Below are 24,104 nucleotides of genomic sequence, written 5' to 3' on the forward strand. Positions count from 1 at the left end.
GTCAATGACGACATCTAGGAGTGAGTAGTGACAGATCAAAAAAAAAAAACACAGATCTCTCATTCCACTTTGCACAAAACCCTAAGACAAGACGAGAGATCCCTCCCACCCAACCCAACTATGTCGGAGGACAAGAACTCGAAGCACAACAGACACCACCGCTCCACCCTCTTCGATTCCATGTACCCACTCGTCGCGCTAACCCTCGCACTCGTCGCCTGCGTCGAGCTCTGCGACGCCGCCACCGTAGTAGACGTCTACCGCCTCATCCAGTACGACATCTCCGGCGCTCCTTTCGGCTCTCGTTTCTCCTCCCTCAACCACCACGCCGCCTCCCTCAGCTTCCACCCCGGCGCCGATCTATCCCGCTCCGTCCTCATCCTCCCGCTCCGTGACCTCGATCTCGCCTTCCTCCAAGGTTGTGCCTTCGATTTTGAGTTTTGAACTGTTTTATTTTTTTGTTTCCTTACGGTGTGAAGATTGATTGGCAGATTACATCTCGCAGAAGCAGTCTCTTGGAGGATTGTTGATTTTGCTTCCCCAGATGTTTAGACCTGGTGGAAATGTGATCTCTGAAACCCTAGGGCTTAGGAGGTTACTAGGACAGCTTGAGAAGTTGCTTATTCATAGCAACATCCCTGTGAGTGTGTTTTGTCTCATTATTGTATTCATAGCAACTCTTTTTTATTTTCTATTGGTAATTTATGGTTTGTTTATTCTTGCAGTTTCCTGTGTACTTCGCCTTTGAGAATGAAGAGACTGATGCTATGTTGGCTGATGTCAAGAAAAATGATGCTCTTGGTCAGCAAGCTACTGCTACCACTGGCGGGTTAGTCAAATATCATGAGATGCTGTTGTGATATAAACAATTTTGTTATAAGCTAAGTAGAATAATATTGATGATATGTGACGTCAAGATTGGGGAAGCTATGTATTAAACTCATAGTCTTGACTATATATGGTAGCTGCTGGAAGTTATATTGAATGGTTTATCTATATTTGTATATGCTCATTCTTTCTACAATATTGTTCATTTCTAAGGATTGCTTTTTTATTTTTAATTTTTATGAACGAATCCAAGGGATGCTTTTTTGATGAACTTTTACTTTAGTGTGTGTACGTTAACCATTTCTTTCCGTTACTATTGTCAGATATAAACTAGTTATCTCCGTATCAGAGCCTAGGAAAATTGCATCTCCCACCATCACAAACATTCAGGTAACTCATGGAATTTTATTTAATTCTGATAAATGTCGTTACTAGCTTTGATATCTATGATAAGTAGCATAGTCTTCTCTGTCGAATCTTAAATTATTAGCTAATTCAATTTTTGGGAACCTTGGATAAGTATGGTTACTTAGCATGACAGTCTTGTAGACACCACAATTGTTAAAGTCTGGTTTGTAGTAGCTTGCATTTGTGCATCCTACAGTCCAGTTTCCCTGCAAGGAAGTAATTTTCTAAGTATAGGACCAGTTAAGCTCTTCCATTATCTCAGCAACTAGGGATTTGGTGTACACTTTCCTAATGTTTAGTGTTATTGAATCTAGGTTGAACATTATTAATGTATCCTATTTTTATTTTCCTGCTCCTTGTTAGTTACTGATGTGGATATGTGGTCTCGCTGACTCTCGCTATTGTACTGGTTAAACTTTCGATGGTTGACATACAGAAGGCCTGAGAGGATTTGGTTTGTGTGTAGGGATGGCTTCCAGGATCAAGAGCAGAAGGAGATTCCAACCAACTTCCAACAATTGCTGTTGTAGCATCCTATGATACCTTCGGAGCAGCTCCTGTATGTAATGAGTAGTAGATATCTTTAATACTCTGGTAGTATGTACCTGACTAACTTGTATTTGTAGGCACTATCAGTTGGAAGTGATAGCAATGGGAGTGGGGTGGTGGCGCTTCTTGAAGTAGCTAGACTGTTTTCCACTCTTTACTCAAATCCCAAGACAAGAGGAAGATACAATTTACTTTTTGCACTGACATCTGGTGGACCCTACAACTACGAAGGAACTCAGAAGGTACAAGACCTTACTTCCTGATTACTACTAAAACCATATCCTTTGTGCATTTTTTGTTTGTTTGTTACATTTGCAAACGTGTTGGTATTCGTCATTAAGTATCGTATCTTTTGCAGTGGCTGAAAAGCCTTGATCAGAGGATGCGTGAGAGCATTGATTATGCCATTTGCTTGAACAGTGTTGGTTCTTGGGACAATGAATTACTGGTTCACGTGTCAAAGCCTCCGGAGAACGCCTATATAAAACAAATCTTTGAGGTAAAAAAAAGATAGTGTATGCATCGTTCAGTGAGTAGCTATCATGGTTCATTGGTTAACGAATGCATCTCTACAGGGCTTCTCTAATGTGGCAGAAGACTTGGGTTTTCAAGTTTCCCTGAAGCACAAGAAGATTAATATCTCTAATTCACGAGTGAGTCGATACTTTAACTTTTTGAATGATACAAACTAGACTTGATATGCAATGGAGCTGACTATTAAAACTTAAAAGTATTTCTTAGTTCACATGCTCGTCTTCATCTTGATTCCGGTAATAATAGATATCCAACTGACTGTTAGAACTGTTCTGAAATTTGGATAGTCATTATGTTTTGCTTCATTAAACTCGTCTTATCCAGTAATTAAGATTTTTCAATACTTACTTCAGTGATCTTCTCATGTTGGGGTTACTTGAGATATTCACACTGTACTCTCTCTCCGGCAATTATATTTTCACTGATCAATACATAGACACACTCTGATAGTGTGTACGCTGCTGATTGTTTAGGTTGCTTGGGAGCATGAACAATTTTCAAGACTCAGAGTAACAGCAGCCACTGTATCCGGACTTTCGGCTCCACCCGAGTTACTGGAAAGTGCTGGAAGTTTGTCTGATACGAGGTAGGCTTTACAAAACTAATCATTTGTTTTGTTGAGTCTGATGAACTATTTCAACGTATTCTTTCCTGTTTCAGTAATTGTCGTTATCCTTCAGACTAACGTCGATGCTTTTTTTTTCTGCAGGCAACATGTGAATGAGGATGCTATCATTAAGGGTGTCAAGTTAGTGGCTGAAAGCCTTGCGGTGAGACAACTCAGCTCAAGTATACTTGTCGTTGATTTCATTAGAGAGAAACCGTGTTCAAATTCTTAAAAAACGTTACATTTGGTGATATAGGCTGACTTGAAATGTTTTCTTGGTTTCCGCAGAGGCATATCTATGGTCACCAAGGAAAAGACATACAGATTTTTGCAGATAATAGTAGTTTGGCTGTAAATCCGTTTTATGTGAGATCGTGGTTGGACAGTTTGTCACAAACTCCTCGGGTGGCACCATTTCTCTCAAAGAATGAACCACTAATAATGGCTCTGAAGAAGGTATGTGTTATCTACTTTTATGTCCACATGAGGTTATGACAATGTGGTGTTAAGTAGGTGATATACCTCTTGACAGGAACTAGAGGATTATACCGCTGAAGTGAGTATCCAACAAGAATCTTTAGATGGAATTTTCACCTTTTACGACTCAACAAAGGCTAGCCTTAACATATACCAGGTAGGACTCTCTCATCATAACATTATTCTAACTCAATTTTTTTCTCGAGCTAATTGTTTGTTCGGTTGTAGGTGGCGAGTGTAACATTCGACTTGCTCTTGCTTCTGGTGTTAGGATCATACTTGATAATGCTTTTCAGTTTCCTCGTCATCACAACTCGGGTAATTATAGAAACCGATTTTGATCTACTAATACATATATAGAGGTAGGTAGTGTTTAATGGAGAGTCGTTTGAAAAATGATGACAGGGTCTGGATGACTTGATAAGCATATTCCGCCGGCCTCCTTCCCGGAAAATGAAAATGGCCTGATCGTCCACTTTATATTCTTCTCATCTCTTTCTCATTTGGGCCATTCACTCTCGGATTTGTTACAAGTTGAATCTTGAAAGAATTCACAAATAGAAGAGCAAAAGAAAAATGAGAATGTCTTGGCTTCTCTTCGACCTTTTGTTTTGCTGTATTCCTTTCTTGATCGAGCTGTTATCGCTTCTTATTATTAACGTTGTAGTTTTCGTTTAATTTCTTTTGGTTAAAATTAGTATTGTCCTTTTTTTATGCCAACAGATTTGCACCACCACAACATAGTAAGCAAATGCAAGGCGTCTCAACAATCGAAAAGGGCTCTCTTTAGTTGATCGCTTTCAAAAAGGCAACGAAGAGATTTATACTAAGAACCTTCTTATAGAGAGTTCAAATCTATGCTAATAATGCCCTTATGATTTTAAGTTCAAATTCTATGTTAATGCCCTTATGATTTTAAGTTCAAATTCTATGTTTGCCCCTGATTAACTTTCTGTCTCGCTCTGCCACTGGATTGCAACGCAGCAGATAACCAGGTTAGTATAACGTTGCATTTATGGGAGATTGAAAGGGCTTGTTTGATGAGTTAAATCAGTTCGAAACTGAACAAACCATCAAAAATGTCTTTACCGCAGAGGCTTTCTTTGTGTTGCATGATATATTGGAAGGCTCAAGACATAGAAATTACACTTTTCATCGTGTATCTAGGGACTGTCTTAATGTTGTTGATGTGCTTGCTACACAGGCAAAACTTAGCAATAGGCATGGACAAAAAAACTAGAATCGAAGAATCGAACAGAATCGAACGGAAATACCCAAAATCGGAATTGTATTGAAACTAATGATTTCTATATATCTATATATGAAATAACCGAATCGAACGAAGAACCAAATAGATATCCGAATATACAAAAACACTAATTATATATACATATAACATAAAAAAAAATATATATCTAGTTTAAAAATCTATTAAAAGTATCTGAAAAAAATTAAAGAAACAAATTACTATAAAGTATCCGAAAGTATCAGAAAGTATTCGGATAATCTTTTTTATATGAAATATTCAGAGTAATCCAAAATATTCAAAATTTTTTATCTTAGTTATCTTAGTTATTCTATATTTTACCCAAAATATTTGATATTTAAGTCAAATTACAGAACTAGAACCAGAACTAAATGAGAATCAATTTCAGGATATTTTTGGCTTCTAATTTTACTATCCGAACCAAACCAAACTAAAAGTAGACTACCCTATATAGTGTCCAGGTTCTTAGCAAGAAGTAATAAGTTGTAACTTGGTTGTACTTTAGTTATTAAAAAAAAAGTTGACAAAAAAAAGCTGCACAAAATTCTAGATGTTGTCAATATTTCAACTTAAAATAAATTGCACAAGATCCAAAATACAAGAGAAGAGAACCCTATTATTGGGTTTATCAGAGACCATATATCAAACCTTATCCAGCTGGATCTCTTAAATTATTGAACATAAGGATAAACAAACTTAACATAGTTTCTCAAGCAGATTTACTTGAACTGACATTAACAACCTTTATATCTTTGATTAGTTGTCTTGGGGCTCTGCGTCATCCGCCGCTTTCACTGACTTGGACACGTATGTAACCGGTTTTTTTTGGTTCTCATTTACTGTCAAGTTAAATATCTCTGGCCTTGAGTAATGTCCGACCACATCGAAGTATAACTTGGCACGTGCGATATCACCAAGATCTAGATGAGAAAAAGAAACAGGGTTTATAGAAATGATTAAGTAAAAAAAGTTTTCATAAATTATCTGTACTGAAGCCTCTAATTAAGATGAAGATCAAATACCAAGATCAGCAGTGATGAGACCCTCTGATTCAAAGTTTGGTCCGGCGAGTATCTTTCCCAATGGTGAAATAATGACACTACCGCCCTGGGAGACAATAGTGTCTTGGTGTTCACCGTCGTACATGCCGGAGCTTGGGTCGGTGAACAAGTAATCAGCATGGTCAGGGAAATCTTTACGCACAGAGAACTGGCAAGCCGACAATACGAAACATCCACCCTCTATGGCAATGTGCATCATCGACGATTGCCAATTCTTGGTACCGTCAGCAGTAGGTGCACAGTATAATTCAATTCCTGCAGCAGCAGCCCAAAAATTAAACTGTTAAAAGGAACCTTGCATTAAAAGTCAAGAAAGGGCAATGATACTAGGAGTCTTACCTTTCCCGTACAAGGCAGTTCTGAAGAGAGGCATCCTATTTTCCCAGCAAATAGCAGCACCGAGTTTGCCAAGGGGGGTGTCGTAGACAGGGATGGTTGATCCATCCCCGCAACCCCATATGCAACGTTCCAGAGATGTGGGCATGACTTTACGGTGCTTGCCCAAGAAGCGACCTTCGGAACTGAAGAAAAGGGCTGTGCAGTAGAGTGTATACCCATCCTTCTCTATCGCTCCCATCACCAGGTACACTTTGTGTTTCCTTGCCATCTCCGCCAGCTTGTCTACCTCAGGGCCTTTAGATTCATTTCAAAACCAAACACATGTGCAAAAAAGAGTTATTGACAACCCAACCATGTTCTCAGTTTGAACTATATGTCTCACTCCATTTACCACTTTTGCAAATAAAAGCTAACATTTGGTTTACTCATTTTTCACACCATCCACCATTAATTTAATCAGACACTTGTTCCAAAAAAATAAATCCAATTTTTTTATAAGCAGAAATATACTAATTATTTTTATACAATAATTAAAGATCTACCATATCAATTAATACTACTATTAAAAATTCGAGATTCAAATATTTAATTTTCAGGAACGTATCCGTAAGCATATAATACAAGGAACATGATGTAAACTTTGGAAAACTGAAAGAAATTATCATCCAAAGATTGGAACTTTACCGGGAACCGCGATGGCAGAAGCATGATATTTGCGGAAAGAGTCACCACCATCTTCGTTATGAACACCAACCGCTATGCCAAACCTATATCCACGAGGATAGCCACCGATATACCCCTCGGGGAACAGCACCAGCTGCGCTCCATCACTGGCCGCCTGTGCAATAAACTCCCCCGCCTTTTCTGCAAACTCAAGTAAACCATTTTGATATATAATCAGTTTAACAGATCCGCGGTGGGCTTGCAGGACACTCTCGGAGAAAGAAGAAAAGGTGAGTTACCTATAGTTTTGGGAGTATCATTGTAGACGGTGGAGGCCTGGACGATGGTAGCTCGAACGATGGTAGATGGCATGTCGCTAAAAGTAGGAGTAGTGCCTTTGAGAGCTTTTGACATATCTTCAGTACTAGACATATTTACTTGACTTCTGTTACTTTGTAGGTTGGTGATATGATTGAGTTGAGATAGGCCACACATTATATAGACTTTTTTGTGTTATCTTTTACCAAGTGGTCAAATATTAAAGATATGAAAGATTTACTCGATATAGCATATAGCACTCAGGAAGTCTCCTCCGCTGGACAGCCGTGCACGTAATTAATTTATTAAGAAATACAATGCAAATTGCTCAGCACATTATTTGCAAAGCTATCTTTTTTAACTTTGTTTTGTTTATGTGTTCTGCAAACATTTTCACTAAAAAGATAACATACCATACTAATAATTGTGATATGGTTTATGGTTAACTTTGATATATAAATTTTTATTTATGTAAATATCTATTTATGGTTAGAGTTTAGAAATATGATAATAACTCATATATCATAATTGCATTAATAAATCAAATATAGGACACCAAAAATAATGTAACTATTTCACAAGATGTTAAGAATACAATTTTAATTATATTCTTCATAACTTATGCATTTTCCTTAATTATATATTTCAAAACTTATGCATTTTCCTTAATTATGTATTTCAAAACTTGGTACCATCATTTTTTTGTCAGCCAGGGTACGATCCATTATTTTCTTTTATACATAAAATTTTCTTAATATTGTTCCAATTTAATTTTTATAGTTATACATTTTTGTAACCAATTTTTTTATTAATTTTATACAATTTTTTTTTATATATTTCAATCAAAACAAGACATGACATGAAGATAATCGTGATGAACATTACATTTATGTATTTGTATTTATGGTAAATTTTGAAATATCGTGATAATTCATATATCATCATTCTGAAAATATAATTTAGTTATAATTTTCCTAACTTTATGCAATTTTATATTTCTTAATTATATATTTTGAATTTTAATACAATTATACTTTTTAGTATATACAAATTTCCAGAATACTATTCCAATTTATTTTTTAATAATTATACATTTTGTAACCAAAATTATTCTTAATTTATACAACTTGGTTTAAGGGAGAATTTGTGAAATAACCAAAAATTTAGAATTTTAGAGAGAGGATAGAGAGAGATAGGAAGAGAGAGAGAGAAATGGGTTTTGGTTACTTTCTTAATTTAAGTTTCTTTTGTTTGGTTATAAAATGCAATTTCTCTTGATTTAATTTATTTCAACCAAAGTAACAAGATAAAGTTTTCTCCAAAATAATAGTTTATATATTAAATGTAAATAAAAAACTTCATACTTTAATTATTTGTGAAAATGTTCATCTAAAATAAGGTAAACATGATTAATGGTAGTAAAAGTGAGTTAAAAATAAAAAATTTCCTAATTGGTAAAATAAAAATTAAATTAAATTTTATCAAAGAAATAATAATTTCTAGTTTTATTTTTTAACTATAAAAATATTAATTTTATAAAATAAATATTTCTGTGAATAGTGCAATAAACCACCTACTGACTTATTATCTCCTTAAATAAATTGTTGATGAAACAACAGTTAGAAGAAAATGTTTAAATTATTTTGTGCTTCGTGTACAAAGATCCCACATTTGTGTTAGGTTTATGTAGGTCCAAATTGATTGGTCAGAAAGAATCTCAAAGAATAGAAAAATGAATGTATGGACTCAAATCCAAATAACAAAGTGTATAGAAGACTTTACACTTATATGTCAAATTTTAATTTCAAAATCTAATCCTAAAATACAAATATTTTTGAGCATAGGTTACTAAATTCTAATCAACAGATAATCATGACTTGCAATTGATATTCACTTACATCGACACAGAACTATATAATTCAACCCTTAAAATTTGATTAAAATATACATAAGTGTAACTCTATTATTTAAAATTTTGGTGTTACTGCTTGGACAGACAATGGAAATTAAATGCTATATTATTTTACATGCCAGAAATTTAAAACAAATTATAAAAATTTGATTACAATGATCAAGAAAACTCCAATCAAGACCAATTTTTATTAAGTGACTGCTAATGAGATTGCCAGAGACATTGCCAAGAGTATGCTGAGAGATGGTCGGTTTCAATCATACCTTTCCATGGGTGGTCCTGCTTGGCTTCATGATCTGATTGCAAGAGAAACAACGAGAAGCAATTATTGATTCTTACTTTTGAATGCTATTGTTTTGTTTTTCCCCTTATGCTATAAGGCTTTGTTACACCTGAAGTTCACTATTTCTTGATCAATTTAGACGTTAAAAAAACAATTTTTACAAATACTTGTTTTTGGTTGTTTTACTGCGTTTTGATTTTTTCAGACCATATTAATTTTTGTTTAAATAATAAAATAAATTTTTGATGTTAGGAAAACTGTTTGGTGATATTGATGTGATTATGATGTGTCTAATGAATTATTAAAATTATAAGTGATGTGAGTCATCGAAACTAGGAAACAAAATTGTAAAAACCATTATGTAACTAAAAAACTATTTATTATAAAAAAGTAAGACACTGTTATTAAACAAAGATACAAGTAGCACTTTCTATCAAGATTCATTAGTTTTGTACTTCCATCTTATAAAATTGCAATATTTTCATACCTTTTACGGTGGAAATTGAAGGTGTGATTAGTAGTTGATGTAGGTGATTTCTACGGTTCCATTTATTTCTAAAACAATAAAATTAGAGCAATCAAGTTTTAATTTATTTTCTAAATTATAGCTTTTTAAATAACCTACAGGTGTACAAGTGTTTTGAAGAGCCAAATATCTAAAACAATTTTTAGTGTTTTTCATAAAACTCTATACCAATAAAATCTAAAGTTACAGTAAAAAATCTACAGATTTTTTCTACAGCAATAATTTTAAGACTACATCAATTACCAATTGGACCTGAGTTTCATAAAAATAATTGGTGTGTAAGAGATAGTTGATCATATTTTTTTCTCCTTCTCGTCTTAACAGTGTTATTGTATTTTACATGGTATAATGCCTAGATTTGTTTAGTATAGTTGAAAGCTCGAATAATCAAGACAGTCAATTTACTATTTTTATTGTTTTGGTAGGTTTGGATTTTCTTTGTGATGTGCAATATTTGTTTTATTCCGACTATAAAATTTATAGATATTTTGTTACTCCAAATTCTACTCATTTCGATCTCTCTCATATTAAAGCTGAGAAGTGAGAATAGGAAATTGAGTTTCATAAAATAATTGATGAATAAGAGTAGTTGATCATATTTTTTTCTCCTTCTCATCTTAAAAGTGTTATTGTATTTTACATTGTATAATGCCTAGATTTGTTTAGTATAGTTGAAAGCTCCAATAATAAAGACAGTCTTGTTTTTTTGTGCAATCCAATAATCAAGCTCGAATAATCGAGCTCCGATAATCAGTTGAAAGCTCCAATAATCAAAGACAGTCGATTTACTAAGTAACTTTCTCCGTCTTTTAAATAGTAATTTTAGAAAAATCTATTTATTCTAAATTATATGACGTTTTCGATTTTCTATATAAAATTTATTAATAATTAATATTGTATGACCAATAATAATATATTTTGGTTACTTTATTTTTTTTGTTTTCTTTGTTTTCTATGTACTTGCTGTCAAAAATTAAAATTGGTATAAATTTTACATTTTGTCAAAAAAACATAAGTTATCAGGAAAATAAATAGTAATATATAATTTTATGTAGTTATTTTAATTTTGTAAAATAATTTAGATCATTTTTATCTATTTTCACTATTTAAATGTATGTTTTGGACAAGTAGATTCATTTATTGTAAATACACTTGATGAAATTTTATTATACTTGATATGCTAAATCTGTAATACTTGATCCATTACTTCTTTACTGTCGACCGCATATTTTATAGATGAACCATTAATACGTACATAATGATCCAGACTGGATCTTAGCCAAAACATTTCTGTTGACAATTATTTAAATGATTTGTAGGACCACTATGAAAATGATTTTCTTTGTTCTGTATTTTAACCAATAACTTTCAAATATTGAATTTATAAAATAATTAGTTTTGATAAAAGAGAGACGAAGTTATACGAAACTGACCCTCAATTTAGATAAAGAAGAATTTTTGTAATAACAAAAATGATAAAACTATAAAATTTAACCATAATCATTTAAAAAAACTAAAATTAAGAAATTAACAAAGTCTCCCTTCTGTCTTTTCCTTCATATATCTTTCTAGTATACGGTTAGTTTTTAAATTTAAGATTTTTTTGATTATTTCACCAATTCACTCATAAAACTTAGCATATCGTACATAGAAAAAAGTGATGTAAAGAAAGCACATAGAAAAAAATATAAATAATATAATATAAGTAAAAAACAACTAGATTTCAAAACTTAAACTAAACGTTACAGAATATTCGACAAAAGACAAAATAAACAAAAGGAGTGACTGAGAAGTCAATGTAAAAACACGTGAGCATTATTGCATAACACGCGTCGAATATATCCACGCAATTTCCCACCGCTGACACATGGACCACCACCATTAGGAATGATAATATAGGAGTTGGACCGCTGGCCTGGTTCGTAAAAACCTGCTGTAAAGTGGAATTGGGACGGTTTTAATAAGCCCAAAAAGGGGCTTTGCGGGATGGGACTGTGTGGGATTGGGCCGAATGCGGGATGTACCACATGTTGACTTGCGGAAAATTGAAGATCCGTAAGTATTCACCTGAAAAACGAAAGAGGGAGAGAGAGAGAGAGAGAGAGAGAGAGAAGGCGATTCGACCTTAGATGTTCGCTAACAACCTATGGAGGTTCGGTGGTGGCGATTTGAGGATCGATGATGCTTCCGGTCTCTCATGTGTCTTCTATCTCCAATGGAGCTTCTTTAAACCACCGAGAAAAATTTGGGAACTCACTTTCCACCACCGGCGATGGGTTCTTCAGCGTTGACTGCATGCATGTCACAGGGAAAAAAAAACAATCATGAGTTGTTGTCGAGTTATATTTTCTAAGGTCTAACACTCTAAATCATTATTTCAGGTGGGTTATCTTCTTCTTCTGGAACTTCTCTGCTTCGATACACCACCGGAGATTCTATTCTTTTTAGATTCACCACCTGAGCTTTTATTCTTCTAAGATCCATCGCTGAAGCTTCTCTTTTGCGACATGCATGGTCATCTTCTTCTCATTTTCTCCATTTCTCCTATTTAGTTGTTTGCTTTGTCTCTGATATAGTTTTATTGCTTGTGATTTTTGCTGTTTAGCTTAGTTTGATGTTATGTGAATATGTTATGTCTATGTCTCAGTTAGCTACTTAGCTTAGTTAGTTGTTGTTTGAAATTGTGAATGTATTCCTGCCTCTGTCTCAGTTAGTTTAGTTAATTTTTTTAAATTGTGAATGTGTCTATTGAACTCGCTACAAAATTTAGACAAGATTAGATCCATGTTAGATCTATGATTGTATGTGTGTTGATGTCACAAAATTGATGTCAGGTTCTAATTTCCCGACTTCAAACTTGTATTTCTATCAAGTTTGGAAGATGCATGAATGGCTTCAAATAAATGAGGACACCAAAGATGAGATTGTCAGAAAGAAGGTGTCACCGATAAAAGAGAAGTTCGATAAGTATTGGGATGAAGTAGTGGTGTTTCTGTAATGGCAGCAGTCTTTGATCTACGTTTTAAGCTTTCAACTTTCGAATGTTTTTTAGAGAAGCTTGACACACGTGATGTGAAGTTGAATAACTTGCGCCAAAAGCTGAGTATCCTGTTCTAGTCTTACAACAAAAAATCCAAGGCTAATTCACGTTCTACAGAGCCACGTGAGACGGTTCCACAAAACGTGTCTGCTGCAAGATAAATGGGAATTTTTGGGAACTACCAAGTTAGTCTTTTTGAATTTTTAACATTCTGTTTCCTTTTTAAATTATTTCTTTTTTTTTTTCTAAAACTCAATAGAATTTCTTTTGTATTTTGCAAAGTTAGTGTGGAAAGACAGCTCTAGAAGCTTATCTTGATGAATCTCCTTTGGACATTGATAATTTCAGGAGCTTGGACATTCCCCAATTCTGAAAAGATAATAATCATCGGTATAGTGATTCAGTTGACATTGCTTGTGATCTGCTTAGTATTTCTATCACAACAATGGTTTCGGAGTCCTCCTTTAGTATTGGGGCACATGTTCTTAACAAATATAGAAGCCGTCTATTTCCAAAAAATATGCAAGCTCTAATATGCATTAGGAATTAGATCAAGGGATGCGAAGCTTATGAACATGGTAAATAACTCACATTATAATTTATTGGGTAGTACCATTATCCTTAATCCTAATTAGTTTTTTTTTTAATTCACAAAAGATGAAATCGATCCTGAAGAGGAGACATTACTATCTTTTGAGTCCATTGCCAAAACGGAAGCTGAAGATGCAGAAGTTTGATATGTTTTCTTGATTTTGTGTTTTGACAAGCTGAGATTTTATGTTTAAGTTGCTTGGTTTTATTTTTGGTACTATGATTTGGTGTTTTCCTTTATTACAATTTGTGATTTCTTGATTATTTTTGTTTTCAGTACTATGTGACCCGTTAAACAACGAACCTGCTGCGACCCGTTAGAAGATAAACCCGCTGCGGTAAGAAATGAGACGGGTCGGCTGTTTGCCATTCCTAACTACCGTCCATAGACGAAGCAATTTAGCAAAAATCAAATCTAGGATAAGCAAAGCAGCTCTATTTTAATTTCTTTTTTATTACATTGTTGGTATCACTAATCGTGTTTACCTACCATCTTCAAAAAATATCTTTCCACTAAGGAGGCAAAATATTTTTAAACTTTTGCTTTATAGATATATAAATATAAATAATGATATAAAAATTATTATTTATAGTTTTCGAATTATAACTTTTCAAATTAAAAATTTTTGAATTAACTTTTACGCAGAAGTTTTTAGAAATTCGAAAAATTATTTTTGAAACTATTAATTTTTTATAGAAATTAAGTATTTATTTAATATATTTATTAAAATCCTAAATCTCACAATTTAAAACTTCAACCCTTAAATCTAAACCCTAAATTTAGATTAGTCAACCCTAGAATTATAAATATCTATTTATTTCTTAAAAATAAAGTTAAATGTATCCAAATTTAATATGAAAAACGGTATTAGAAATGCGGTATTTTTAGCAATTTTTTCTTCATTTTCTCCCAAAATCATTGGCTGCTTTCTCCCATTGAGATTTTAGCGAGGGCCTAGGAATCTCTGATTCATGACTCATACCATAACGAACAATTTTTTTTTGTTTTTTGAATGAATTACAAATTTATTCAACCAAAAAAAATCATGCTTCTGAAAATGCTTCAATTTTAAAAAAATCTTTATGATTTACATATGTAGATATAAAATTTGTGATCTTCATCTCCTAGTTGCTAGAAGCCAACCACACAGTGGCGGAACTACACCTAAGGTAGGAGGGGCAACTGCCCCACATGAATTTTCCAAATCAATGTATTTTTTACTGATTTTTATAATGCCCCGATTGATAATTCAAAATTATAGAAGTATTAAACTGTATTTTACATTTCTACTCCGGATAACAAATATCTCTAGTCCGCCACTGCAACCACATACTTGATGCATCATTGTATCTCTTATCCCCTGCTTCTTGAAAACAAACAGTTCGATTTCGAATGTTTCTGTTAATCATTTTTGCTAGAATGTGATGTAAAATTGCACGTTGCCCATATTTTTTTGCATTTCTGTTTCTCCAGAATGAATAGACAGTTCTCATGTTTATCAGGTTCCCCATGACGAACAATTTCCCAACGATTTATTAGGTTCCATAGTTCAATGGATAAAGTGAGACTGGTTTATATATAACCACGAAAAATTGTCGAGTGATGGCCTAATATAAAAATTCGAGTCGAAACGTTTTTTATAAGCGGACCAAGTTCTAATGGATAAAATAAAGATGGATAAAACATTAAAAATAGTTTGGCACAAATAAATGGTACATAAAATTGAATGGTGGATCAATGTTTGAAGTACTCTTCCTTGTAAGCTTGGTGGCAAGTTGAGACTGGTTTCAGGTCTTGGTCCTTTGTGTGCTTTATGTAGTGAGACATAAAATACATCATGAATCCAGGTACCCTCGGATAATGTAAGACAGATACGAAACTGTTCCCACTCGAGAGAGTACTTCAAATGGTCTGTAGAATTTTGGTGATCGTTTTGTAAATGCCCTTTTAGCTACACGTGAGCTGGCAGTTCAGTTGAATTTTTAACCATACACAATCCCCTTCTGCAAAATAAACTGCTCGATGGTGTTTATCATATATCGATTTCATTATTTGTTGTGGTTAAAGCAATCGCTCCCTTGCCATAGAAATAATTCATCTCTTTGTTCTAGTGCCGCATCGAGAGCGTCCACAATTGACCTACCTACTGTATAGTCCTTGGAGGTTTTCGTCCATACACCATTTTAAATGGTGTGGTCTTATAAACCGAGCTCGGTGGGACGTTGTTGCTTGGGTGATGGTTATGTTAGCCGTGTTGGTGTTTTGTCAAGTGTGAGGCCAAGGAAGACATCTTCTGTGCATTTTGCATGGTTCTGTCTTCATTGTGGTTGTCAGGCCTAGTTTACGTTATCATTCTCTCCCTAAATTTGTAATATGTAGTATATGTGTACTGAGTAAATGAACCTGAGAGAGAGAGATAAAACAGGTATATTTTCTATCTGTATAAATTCATTATCAACAAGATTGGTTTGAGGAGTCTCTGTATTTGCTTTCGTGATTTATCCTAACCGTATTGATTTCTATATCTCTAACTTAGAGACTCTAACTTTCTCAAGTGTTTGTTCTTGGAAGATAACAAACAAATCTTTGGGCTATATTGTAATCGCCAAATCTATTTTACTTCTAGAATGTGATACTTAAAACTACTATGATCATGTGTAAGCAACCGATCAAACCAAAAATAGGGGTGCTTGGGACAATTTAAAAGTTAAAGCTAAATTACTAATAGCTAATAAGTGATGGGGTCATTTTGGAAGAAGAAGAAGAAGAAATCTGGAAACACTATTCCTTTCAAGATTTTGCATTTCTCTCTTACTAATAACACGAAACTCATTCATTAGGGGAGTTTCCGATCCCGCCGTCAAAACACTTTATCTCGAGTAGCTTTCGAAAAGATCTAGATCAGTTTCACCATTTTACAGAAAGAAAAAAAAGCCTAGAGAGGTGGTCGATCATGAAGTGTGGTCAAATTCGATCTGTAAGTTGTAGAAAATAAATAAAGAAAATGGGAACTTTTGCCTTTTAGAGGTTTGATGCATTATCTTGGTAGGTTTGTCTTAATGGTGCTATTTGCTTGACTTTATCAGTTGCAGATTTATAAAATTAATTTCTTTTTGTGGATCCCAGCATATATTTCTTTTGATTCTGGCTAGGCTTGACATGAATGTTTAAGATTGTGTATATGATTTTATGGAACTGGCTGATTCCTTTGGAACAGGTGTTTTAAAAACAAGCGAATTAGCAATGTCCAAGCCCGTCATGCTCGTCTGTCTACTAGTTATACTTATAGTCACCTCTCAGTTTGAATGGAGACAACCACTCGTTGACCTTGATTCACCCACCACTATCTCTCAGAAACAGCAGCAATTTTCAGACAAGGAAGAAGCTGTCAAAGAGAAGGTAACTGATTCTTGTTCGTTTTCTTGTCGGCGAATATAGCTTTTGGTTATTATGGTATGTGCTGTTTCTGGTTCGGTTTTTTTTTTTTTTTTTGCATTGATTATCTTTTGTGAGGCTTTTCTTGTCGGCGAATATAGCTTTTGGTTATTATGGTATGTGCTGTTTCTGGTTCGGTTTTTTTTTTTTTTTTGCATTGATTATCTTTTGTGGGGCTTTTCTGCAATTTTAAAAGTTTCATTGGATTTGATTTGGTGTTCCCTGCATAAAGTAATTGATGGAAGTATAAATCCATAATAGACAACTCATGAGGATCCAACTGGATATTTGTTCCACATGAATGTTTTCTCTCCCAATTTTCTCTCTTAGTAATCTACATTTTCCTTTATCTTGAGAGTGTCTCTTGTTTCTGTGGATCAGGAGTGAGTAGCAACGCTAGGATCACACACACGTTTGATTTAGACTTCAGTGCACACTTGTAATAGGTCCGCATCCAAAACTTTGGATTAGGTAGCTTAACATGATATGATTTTCTGAGATTGTAGCCTTACTTATAATAACACACGTTGCAGAATGGTTACAGATAAAATGTTTTGTTTACTTCATTTGCGGGTAGGATAGTTCCCACTTTAGGTATCTCAGTCTTACTTTACCATTTACAATGTCTAGGGGAATATCGAATCTAACTGCAATATTCACCATTTTGTTGCAGATCATCATATCGCAAGAGAGACATATCCAGAAGCTAAATGAGCTTGTCAGGAGTCTTCAGTTGCAGTTGCTGCAATGCAAGGGAGATAATGGGACCCAAAATGCCACCAAAAGCTTTCATTCAGATAAACAATTCATTGAGGTCGAGAGGAAACAAATCTTTCAAGGCTAATCTCCCCTGCAAACAATGAAACGATACGTCAAAGATAACTCACTCTTTATAATGTACTTAGGTGTTGTATTGTGTTTATGTTGATGTTCATATTGAGAAGGCTTTCCCGATACATCATAACGAGGCTGAAAATTTTTAATACAAAATATCATAGCCTACTATGAACTATATTCATTGTTTGCATGAGTGGCTTGAGTGAAATGACCCATATCATTTTGGTGAACTTTCCACATTTTCCTCAACAAGACTATTTCGGCCCGGCTAGAACGATCGGAAAAGACTATTTCGGCCCGGCTTGAACGATCTGACACACACACGCACCCACGATCGGAAAAGCTTTCATTCCAAATTATGCAGATTATGGAAAAACAGGTTACAGGAGATCTTCAGCTTGGTGCAGGGCGTACCATCGAACATGAATGTTATAGGACGGCTCAGAATGGTGCAGTCAGGCGTGTATTCTCACATGGTGGTAGAATTATCGGCTGTAAAATCATCTTTGTAATATTCTCATCATTGTAATAGCATAATTAATCGATAATAATCGATCCAGACGTTAAAAAAAGAGTGAATTTGTGAAGTTCGTAGTCACATTTAGAATATACTAGATTTCGACCCGCGCTTTGAAAGCGCGGGAATGTTTTCAAATGATATATATTTGTAATTTTAATTGTGTATCTATATTTAAATGTTATACATAAAGTGTTATATTTAGTGTTCTGTAATCCGATATGGATCTGCGGTTAATCCGATAAAATCGATGACTCATTATGTAATCCGGTTATACTCGTTATTTAAAAATTCTATAAAACCCGCAAAAAACCGCTAAAAACCTGAGACTTGGCTACCAGTTGAACCTATGGGCGATCCATTATGTTATATAATTCGACTTAAAGTATCTGGATTCATGAATGTTTAGATGAATGGTAGATATATTATGAACGTGGTGCTCCAGTTTTACAAAAGTTAACCTTAGAAATTTTTAGTCAAACTAATTTATCATTTTGTTGTAAGCGTAATTGATCAATATCTGAGAGGATGCATACTAAAATAGAAATAGATTTGAACATTAATGATTCGTATATGTTTATTACAATTTATTTATTCAAGTTTGAAATAAATATAATTTTTATTTATCTATTTAGTTTATTTTTATTGTTCACATGTTATTAGAATTTTTCGATGTTTTTTTTGGTTTATTTTAAAATTTTAATTTAATTTCATTTTAGACGTTTTAATATTTCTTAATTTTTGTTTTGTTATATATTTTTATTATATATCTATTAATACTATTTATTATTAGATTTGATATGTGCTTTAAATCAAAAGATTATTTTTTATTCAAACACTTATTTACTCAAAATTCAAAATCTTATATATATATATATATATATATATATTTATATATAATTTTTTAAAGTATATATAATAAAATATAATAAAATTTTTCTTTTAATAGTATTGATAATTAGTATTTAATATAATTAAATTTAGTCGAAAAAGATTAATGATTTACTGTAAATTTATTATCGCATATATTTTCCCAGTACAAAAGTATGAATACTTATTATATAAATTGGAATTTTGTTTGTCTAAGAAGATACAACTATTTATATTGTGATTTCTGTTTATAGTCAAATTTAATTTTTATTGAAACATATTAATTTAATATAGCATTACAATTTGTATTATCATCAAGCTTAAAACTAAATTGGGCGGCCTGCATATATTGATATCTATTAATAATGGGTTTCTCTGTTATTTGAAATGCTTGTATACACTAATACGTGATGATTCAATTCCAAACAAAAAAAATGAAAAAGAACTACGCAATGTAATTGGAATATGTTTCACAGTCTTAATAACTTTCCTCTGTTTTAACATTATAAAATTCAGTGATTTGTTACCAACGAAAATTATAGTTGCCAAAGTTATTTGAAACTAATAAATATATAAGGAAGTTATGGAAGTTCCTATATTTTTGGTAAGAATTGTTACGATATCCAACTTTAAAGCATGACTTTTTTCTAAAATCAAATTGAATTATAGATGAGAAATTAAAATAAGGAAGTGGCATTCCCTTGTAAATAACTTCAAAACTAATGGCAGAATCCTAATAGGGATTCTGCTTTAATAGTATAGATCACCTATAACTGAAATGAATAATTAAATCACTGTTTTTTTAGTTTTTACCCTTTCCACTATAAACATGAAGCTTTTTTTTTGCAAGTTTATAAACATGAAGTTGCTATACCATTTGGTATTATGTTTTCTTAATAGTACATATTAATAAAATATTATACTATAAAATATATGAGCATATATTAATAGTTTTAAATAAAATTAAATTAGACTGAGCAATAAGTTCTGCAATTACCAACATATATTTGTATATTAAATTAGACTGAATAATAAGTTCTGCAATTAAACATTACATAGTTCTGCAATTACCAACATATATTTGTATATTAAGCTAATTTGGCCTAAATTGAATTTATGTGTAAAATAGACTTATAAATGATTGAATACATTCTAAATCTTCAGAATCTAATTTTCTATAAATAGTTTAGAACTGGAAATAAAAATAGTATAGACTTACGAAAGAAACATAAGGGAAAAATATATGATTGTTAAGAAAATATTTGCAGATAAAATTGAATGACAGTATGTTCTATATAGTAAGAAAAGTTTTTATAACTATTTATCTATATTTTTGAAAATATTATATGTATTAAAAGTATACTTTTCAGTTGATTTTCAAATTGATTTATTATGTAACTTAAAAACTATTTAAAAGAAAAAGAAAGTAAAAATGAAAATAAAAAATAAATAAGAAGGGTAATATGGTATATATTATAGAAATGAATGAGAAAATTTTTGTTTGGTTAGTTAGTGAATTATAATTTGTTTGATGTATATAAGATGCAATTTCTCTTGATTACCTAGGCATTTGGATTCTCACGTATGACACGAAAAAATAGAGAAATAATAACTGAAAATTACTATAAAATTAATAGTTTGCATATACTGTATTAAAAACATACTATGATATTTTGCCTCAACGCAAAAATATTAAAATATATTTTATCACTAAAATTATAATTTAAATTATTTATTTAATTATAAATAAATTGAAAATTAAAGGATGATTAGTTTTAATTTTTGATAAAGATAGAATTGCGCAAAACATCTTATACTGTAAAATAATTAAAGTTTCTTAAAATATTATACATATTGAAATTGTGGAAATATTAAATTTGTATCATATATGCATTATTGTGTGATTATTAATCTCAATAAATTTAAACTAATAATAATTTAGTTAAATCAACTATTAAAACATATAATTTACTGTTATTAAATAATATAAAATTTTATAGATAAAACAAAAGCTTTCTCTTTATAAAATATATTTTTCTAAAAATAATTGTCTTGTAGAACAAAGATAGTATATTTCTTTTTTGAGAACTCAACAGCAAACAAGAAGACAAACTTGTGTTTGTCTAGTCAACACTTGTGTTGCCACAGCAGTCCAGACATCAGAAAAAAGAATCATGTATTTGATTTGATGATTAACCCCACTTCTAAAGTTAATAAATTGAATATTTTCCTTATCCAAGTGGGAAATGTGGGATTTGCGACACGATTTACATACGCAACATATTGGAGTTTGAATTCTTTCAAGCGTCCAGCAAGCTGAGTCTTGACTTTTTGCAGTCTATCCAATTAAATCAAATACTCAACTTGTTTTTTTTGTTTGACATCATACTCAACTTGTTCTGTTTGAAACATGTATTTTATAGAATAACTATAAAATATTTCTGTTGACAAAAAGAAAACTATAAAATAACTTCTAACCGATAATTTTACATATTCTTCGAAGATTTACGATTGCTAATACTAACTGTTCTAAAGTTCTTTAAAATAAATTTGAATACAATAATTTGTAAACAGCCGCATTTTTTAAAATCAAAACACAAAAGTCTAAATATAAAAGCGCTGATTAACCCACGAGTTCACTAAGCTAAAGACATTTGCACTAAGATTCTCCTTTTAGGGGTATAACTTATAAAAATGGAATTACCCAAATAATTTAGAAGTTTGTATCCGATCATCCCAAACTGTCGTCCTGGCCTAAAGATTCAGTAAATCCAATATCAATATCATCTGAACAAACATTGTTTATGAAATGTTTGCTACTAGGCATAGTGGCATACAGTGTATGTATTCAAATATAAGTCATGGCTAAATAATTCAATACATACATTAATGGAGTGTGTTACAAAAAAAAAAAAAAAAAAAACATACATTAATGGAGTACAAAAGAAGGACTTTCAATTAAAAAAAAAAAGGTAAAAAACAATTAATTTAAGTCGTGGCTCAATAATTGGACACAAAAGAGGGAAGGAGGCCAAGTTGGACCGAGTCAAGACACAGAGTTACGTTACTACTGGAATCTGAGTCCAACTTGACGCGTTTCACGTCTCCTTCCTCGCAACACCCTTCACTCTTTACACACAAATATATACTTACATCATAGACGCTTCCTTCAAATCAAATAATCAGAGACAAATACTCAGAATCTAGTTTTTAACAATATCCTTGAATAAGATGACGATCATCGATTTGGACACAACATATCCGAGAAACAAACCATCGGGCGCCATCACGATTCGCGAGGTTTGGGCGGAGAATCTCGAATCAGAGTTCGAGCTAATCAGCGGAATCGTGGACGACTATCCTTTCGTCTCGATGGACACGGAGTTCCCCGGCGTGATATTCAAATCGGATCTCCGCCGTGGAAACCCCGCCGATCTCTACAGCCTCCTCAAATCCAACGTCGACGCGCTGAGCCTCATCCAGGTCGGCCTCACCCTCTCCGACGCCGACGGAAACCTCCCCGATCTCCGCGGCGACGGCCGGCGGTTCATCTGGGAGTTCAACTTCAACGATTTCGACGTGGCGCGTGACGCGCACGCTCCGGACTCGATCGAGCTTCTCCGCCGGCAGGGGATCGATTTCGAGCGGAACCGCCGCGACGGCGTAGACTCCGGGAGGTTCGCGGAGCTGATGATGTCGTCGGGGCTCGTCTGCAACGAGGAGGTGAGCTGGGTGACGTTCCACAGCGCGTACGATTTTGGTTACCTGATGAAGATTCTCACGCGCCGGGAGCTTCCTCGCGCGCTGGGGGAGTTTCAGCGCGTGATGAGGGCGCTGTTCGGGGAGCGCGTGTACGACGTGAAACACATGATGGGGTTTTGCGAGAGGAGGTTGTACGGCGGTCTAGACCGGGTCGCGAGGACGCTCGAGGTTAGCCGGGAGGTTGGGAAATGTCACCAAGCCGGTTCGGATAGTTTGCTTACGTGGCACGCGTTTCAGAGGATGAGAGATTTGCATTTTCTCCAGGATGGGCCGGAGAAACACGCTGGTGTTTTGTACGGGCTTGAGGTTTTCTAAAGGATTTTATTATTTGTAATTTAAATTTAATTAATTAACTTAATTAATCCTGGTAGTAAATGTTATTATGGAAATAAAATTTATAAAAGGCAAGTTTCTAAGATTTGATCTTTGCGGAAACGCACTAGGCACTATATTTTTAATGCTTGTTCGAAATTGTTCACATATATATATCCGATATCATAAAAGTTTAAAACCAAAAGGTCCAAAACTATGATATCCGAACTTGTTCACATATATTTTGCACGAAACAGATTGAACTGGTTTAAGTTAGTAAATAAACTTATTTTTGTGTGCAAGATATCAGTTGCCAGACAATATCAAATGGCGCTACAAAAGAGACTTAGCATGTGTTATTAGATTGAAGAGTTTTAATGTAACTAAAATCGGAAATATTTTAATAGATTATAGCTAAATTGTGTCGATTTTAGTGGATTTTTTTTGTATTTCCTGATCAATAATATAAATAATTCAAATAATTTATTATTATGTACTTTTAGTAAAAATCATTATTGAGATTATTAACCAGTCCATGTTTGTTAGAATATTTTAAAATTTTAGGTAGTAATAAACTTAATTTATTTTTAAAAAAAATTGTTTAACTTTACTTATTTATGGTTTATTTTATTTTTCATTAATTTAGGATAATTTTGACTGCTTTGAAAAAAATAATTTTTGAGTATTTAATTTTTTTAAAAAATTATAACAAACTGATTAAATTTGAGTATAGCTTACTTGAAATCGAATCAAAAATCTTAGAATATTTATATGAATCCAAAACGGCTCTGTCCAGAAAACATGAACCCGAAGCCGATTCAAAAACTCTAAATGTAAATATGGAATAAAACTTTGATGATGTAGTCCATGAAAAAAACAAAAATAATTTAAAATTGTATACTATGAAATACTTCCAAGTCCATATGAAAACATTTGTATTCGTTTTGTTATTGTTCTAGATAAAAGA

The 24,104-nt window shown here is 33.0% G+C and overlaps 4 protein-coding genes and 1 long non-coding RNA gene across 8 annotated transcripts; 4 read left to right on the plus strand and 1 right to left on the minus strand.

Annotated features, from left to right (window-relative positions):
- Positions 1–11: 11 nt before the first annotated feature.
- Positions 12–4,110, plus strand: LOC108813874 (uncharacterized). Its single transcript, XM_018586555.2, has 14 exons — positions 12–418; positions 492–640; positions 726–829; positions 1,152–1,218; positions 1,703–1,795; positions 1,863–2,027; positions 2,144–2,284; positions 2,361–2,438; positions 2,793–2,905; positions 3,029–3,089; positions 3,215–3,382; positions 3,459–3,560; positions 3,632–3,721; positions 3,809–4,110. The coding sequence occupies exons 1-14, from the start codon at positions 121–123 to the stop codon at positions 3,869–3,871; spliced, it is 1,692 nt and encodes a 563-aa protein (XP_018442057.1). The 5' UTR covers positions 12–120; the 3' UTR covers positions 3,872–4,110.
- Positions 4,111–5,221: 1,111 nt separating this feature from the next.
- Positions 5,222–7,210, minus strand: LOC108813168 (nitrilase 2). The gene is made up of 5 exons (XM_018585642.2): positions 7,033–7,210; positions 6,755–6,934; positions 6,071–6,364; positions 5,693–5,986; positions 5,222–5,590 (listed from the first exon to the last, which is right to left on the minus strand). Exons 1-5 carry the CDS (start codon positions 7,163–7,165, stop codon positions 5,427–5,429), a joined length of 1,065 nt encoding a protein of 354 aa, XP_018441144.1. The 5' UTR covers positions 7,166–7,210; the 3' UTR covers positions 5,222–5,426.
- Positions 7,211–11,547: 4,337 nt separating this feature from the next.
- Positions 11,548–13,663, plus strand: LOC108813169 (uncharacterized). Of its 4 annotated transcripts, none has more exons than XR_008935136.1 (4): positions 11,554–12,286; positions 12,607–12,997; positions 13,095–13,390; positions 13,470–13,661. It is a non-coding gene; the product is annotated as an uncharacterized LOC108813169 (long non-coding RNA). The 4 variants fall into 4 exon arrangements; XR_008935137.1 differs by having other exon boundaries at positions 13,099–13,390; XR_001943543.2 differs by having other exon boundaries at positions 11,561–12,286; positions 13,161–13,390; positions 13,470–13,660.
- A 2,555-nt stretch (positions 13,664–16,218) lies between these two features.
- LOC108809077 (uncharacterized) lies at positions 16,219–17,853 on the plus strand. Its single transcript, XM_018581201.2, has 3 exons — positions 16,219–16,381; positions 16,622–16,803; positions 17,513–17,853. Exons 2-3 carry the CDS (start codon positions 16,648–16,650, stop codon positions 17,681–17,683), a joined length of 327 nt encoding a protein of 108 aa, XP_018436703.1. The 5' UTR covers positions 16,219–16,381; positions 16,622–16,647; the 3' UTR covers positions 17,684–17,853.
- Positions 17,854–22,176: 4,323 nt separating this feature from the next.
- LOC108805683 (probable CCR4-associated factor 1 homolog 9) lies at positions 22,177–23,243 on the plus strand. Its single transcript, XM_018577618.2, has one exon. It carries the CDS (start codon positions 22,295–22,297, stop codon positions 23,138–23,140), a length of 846 nt encoding a protein of 281 aa, XP_018433120.1. The 5' UTR covers positions 22,177–22,294; the 3' UTR covers positions 23,141–23,243.
- The last annotated feature ends 861 nt before the right edge of the window (positions 23,244–24,104 follow it).

The sequence above is a fragment of the Raphanus sativus genome, chromosome 6 (genome assembly GCF_000801105.2).
Source record: "Raphanus sativus cultivar WK10039 chromosome 6, ASM80110v3, whole genome shotgun sequence".
Classification (NCBI taxonomy): Eukaryota; Viridiplantae; Streptophyta; class Magnoliopsida; order Brassicales; family Brassicaceae; genus Raphanus; species Raphanus sativus.

Excerpts from the sequence above, each read along its gene's own strand:
- LOC108813874 (XM_018586555.2), top strand. The coding sequence starts at position 121 with ATGTCGGAGGACAAGAACTCGAAGCACAACAGACACCACCGCTCCACC. Across the intron at positions 1,219-1,702 it reads CCACCATCACAAACATTCAG|GGATGGCTTCCAGGATCAAG; the intron begins GTAACTCATGGA and ends GTTTGTGTGTAG. Across the intron at positions 1,796-1,862 it reads ATACCTTCGGAGCAGCTCCT|GCACTATCAGTTGGAAGTGA; the intron begins GTATGTAATGAG and ends TTGTATTTGTAG.
- LOC108813168 (XM_018585642.2), bottom strand. The coding sequence starts at position 7,165 with ATGTCTAGTACTGAAGATATGTCAAAAGCTCTCAAAGGCACTACTCCT. Across the intron at positions 6,935-7,032 it reads TGATACTCCCAAAACTATAG|AAAAGGCGGGGGAGTTTATT; the intron begins GTAACTCACCTT and ends TTGAGTTTGCAG. Across the intron at positions 5,987-6,070 it reads AACTGCCTTGTACGGGAAAG|GAATTGAATTATACTGTGCA; the intron begins GTAAGACTCCTA and ends CTGCTGCTGCAG.
- LOC108809077 (XM_018581201.2), top strand. The coding sequence starts at position 16,648 with ATGTCCAAGCCCGTCATGCTCGTCTGTCTACTAGTTATACTTATAGTC. Across the intron at positions 16,804-17,512 it reads AAGAAGCTGTCAAAGAGAAG|ATCATCATATCGCAAGAGAG; the intron begins GTAACTGATTCT and ends ATTTTGTTGCAG.
- LOC108805683 (XM_018577618.2), top strand. The coding sequence starts at position 22,295 with ATGACGATCATCGATTTGGACACAACATATCCGAGAAACAAACCATCG.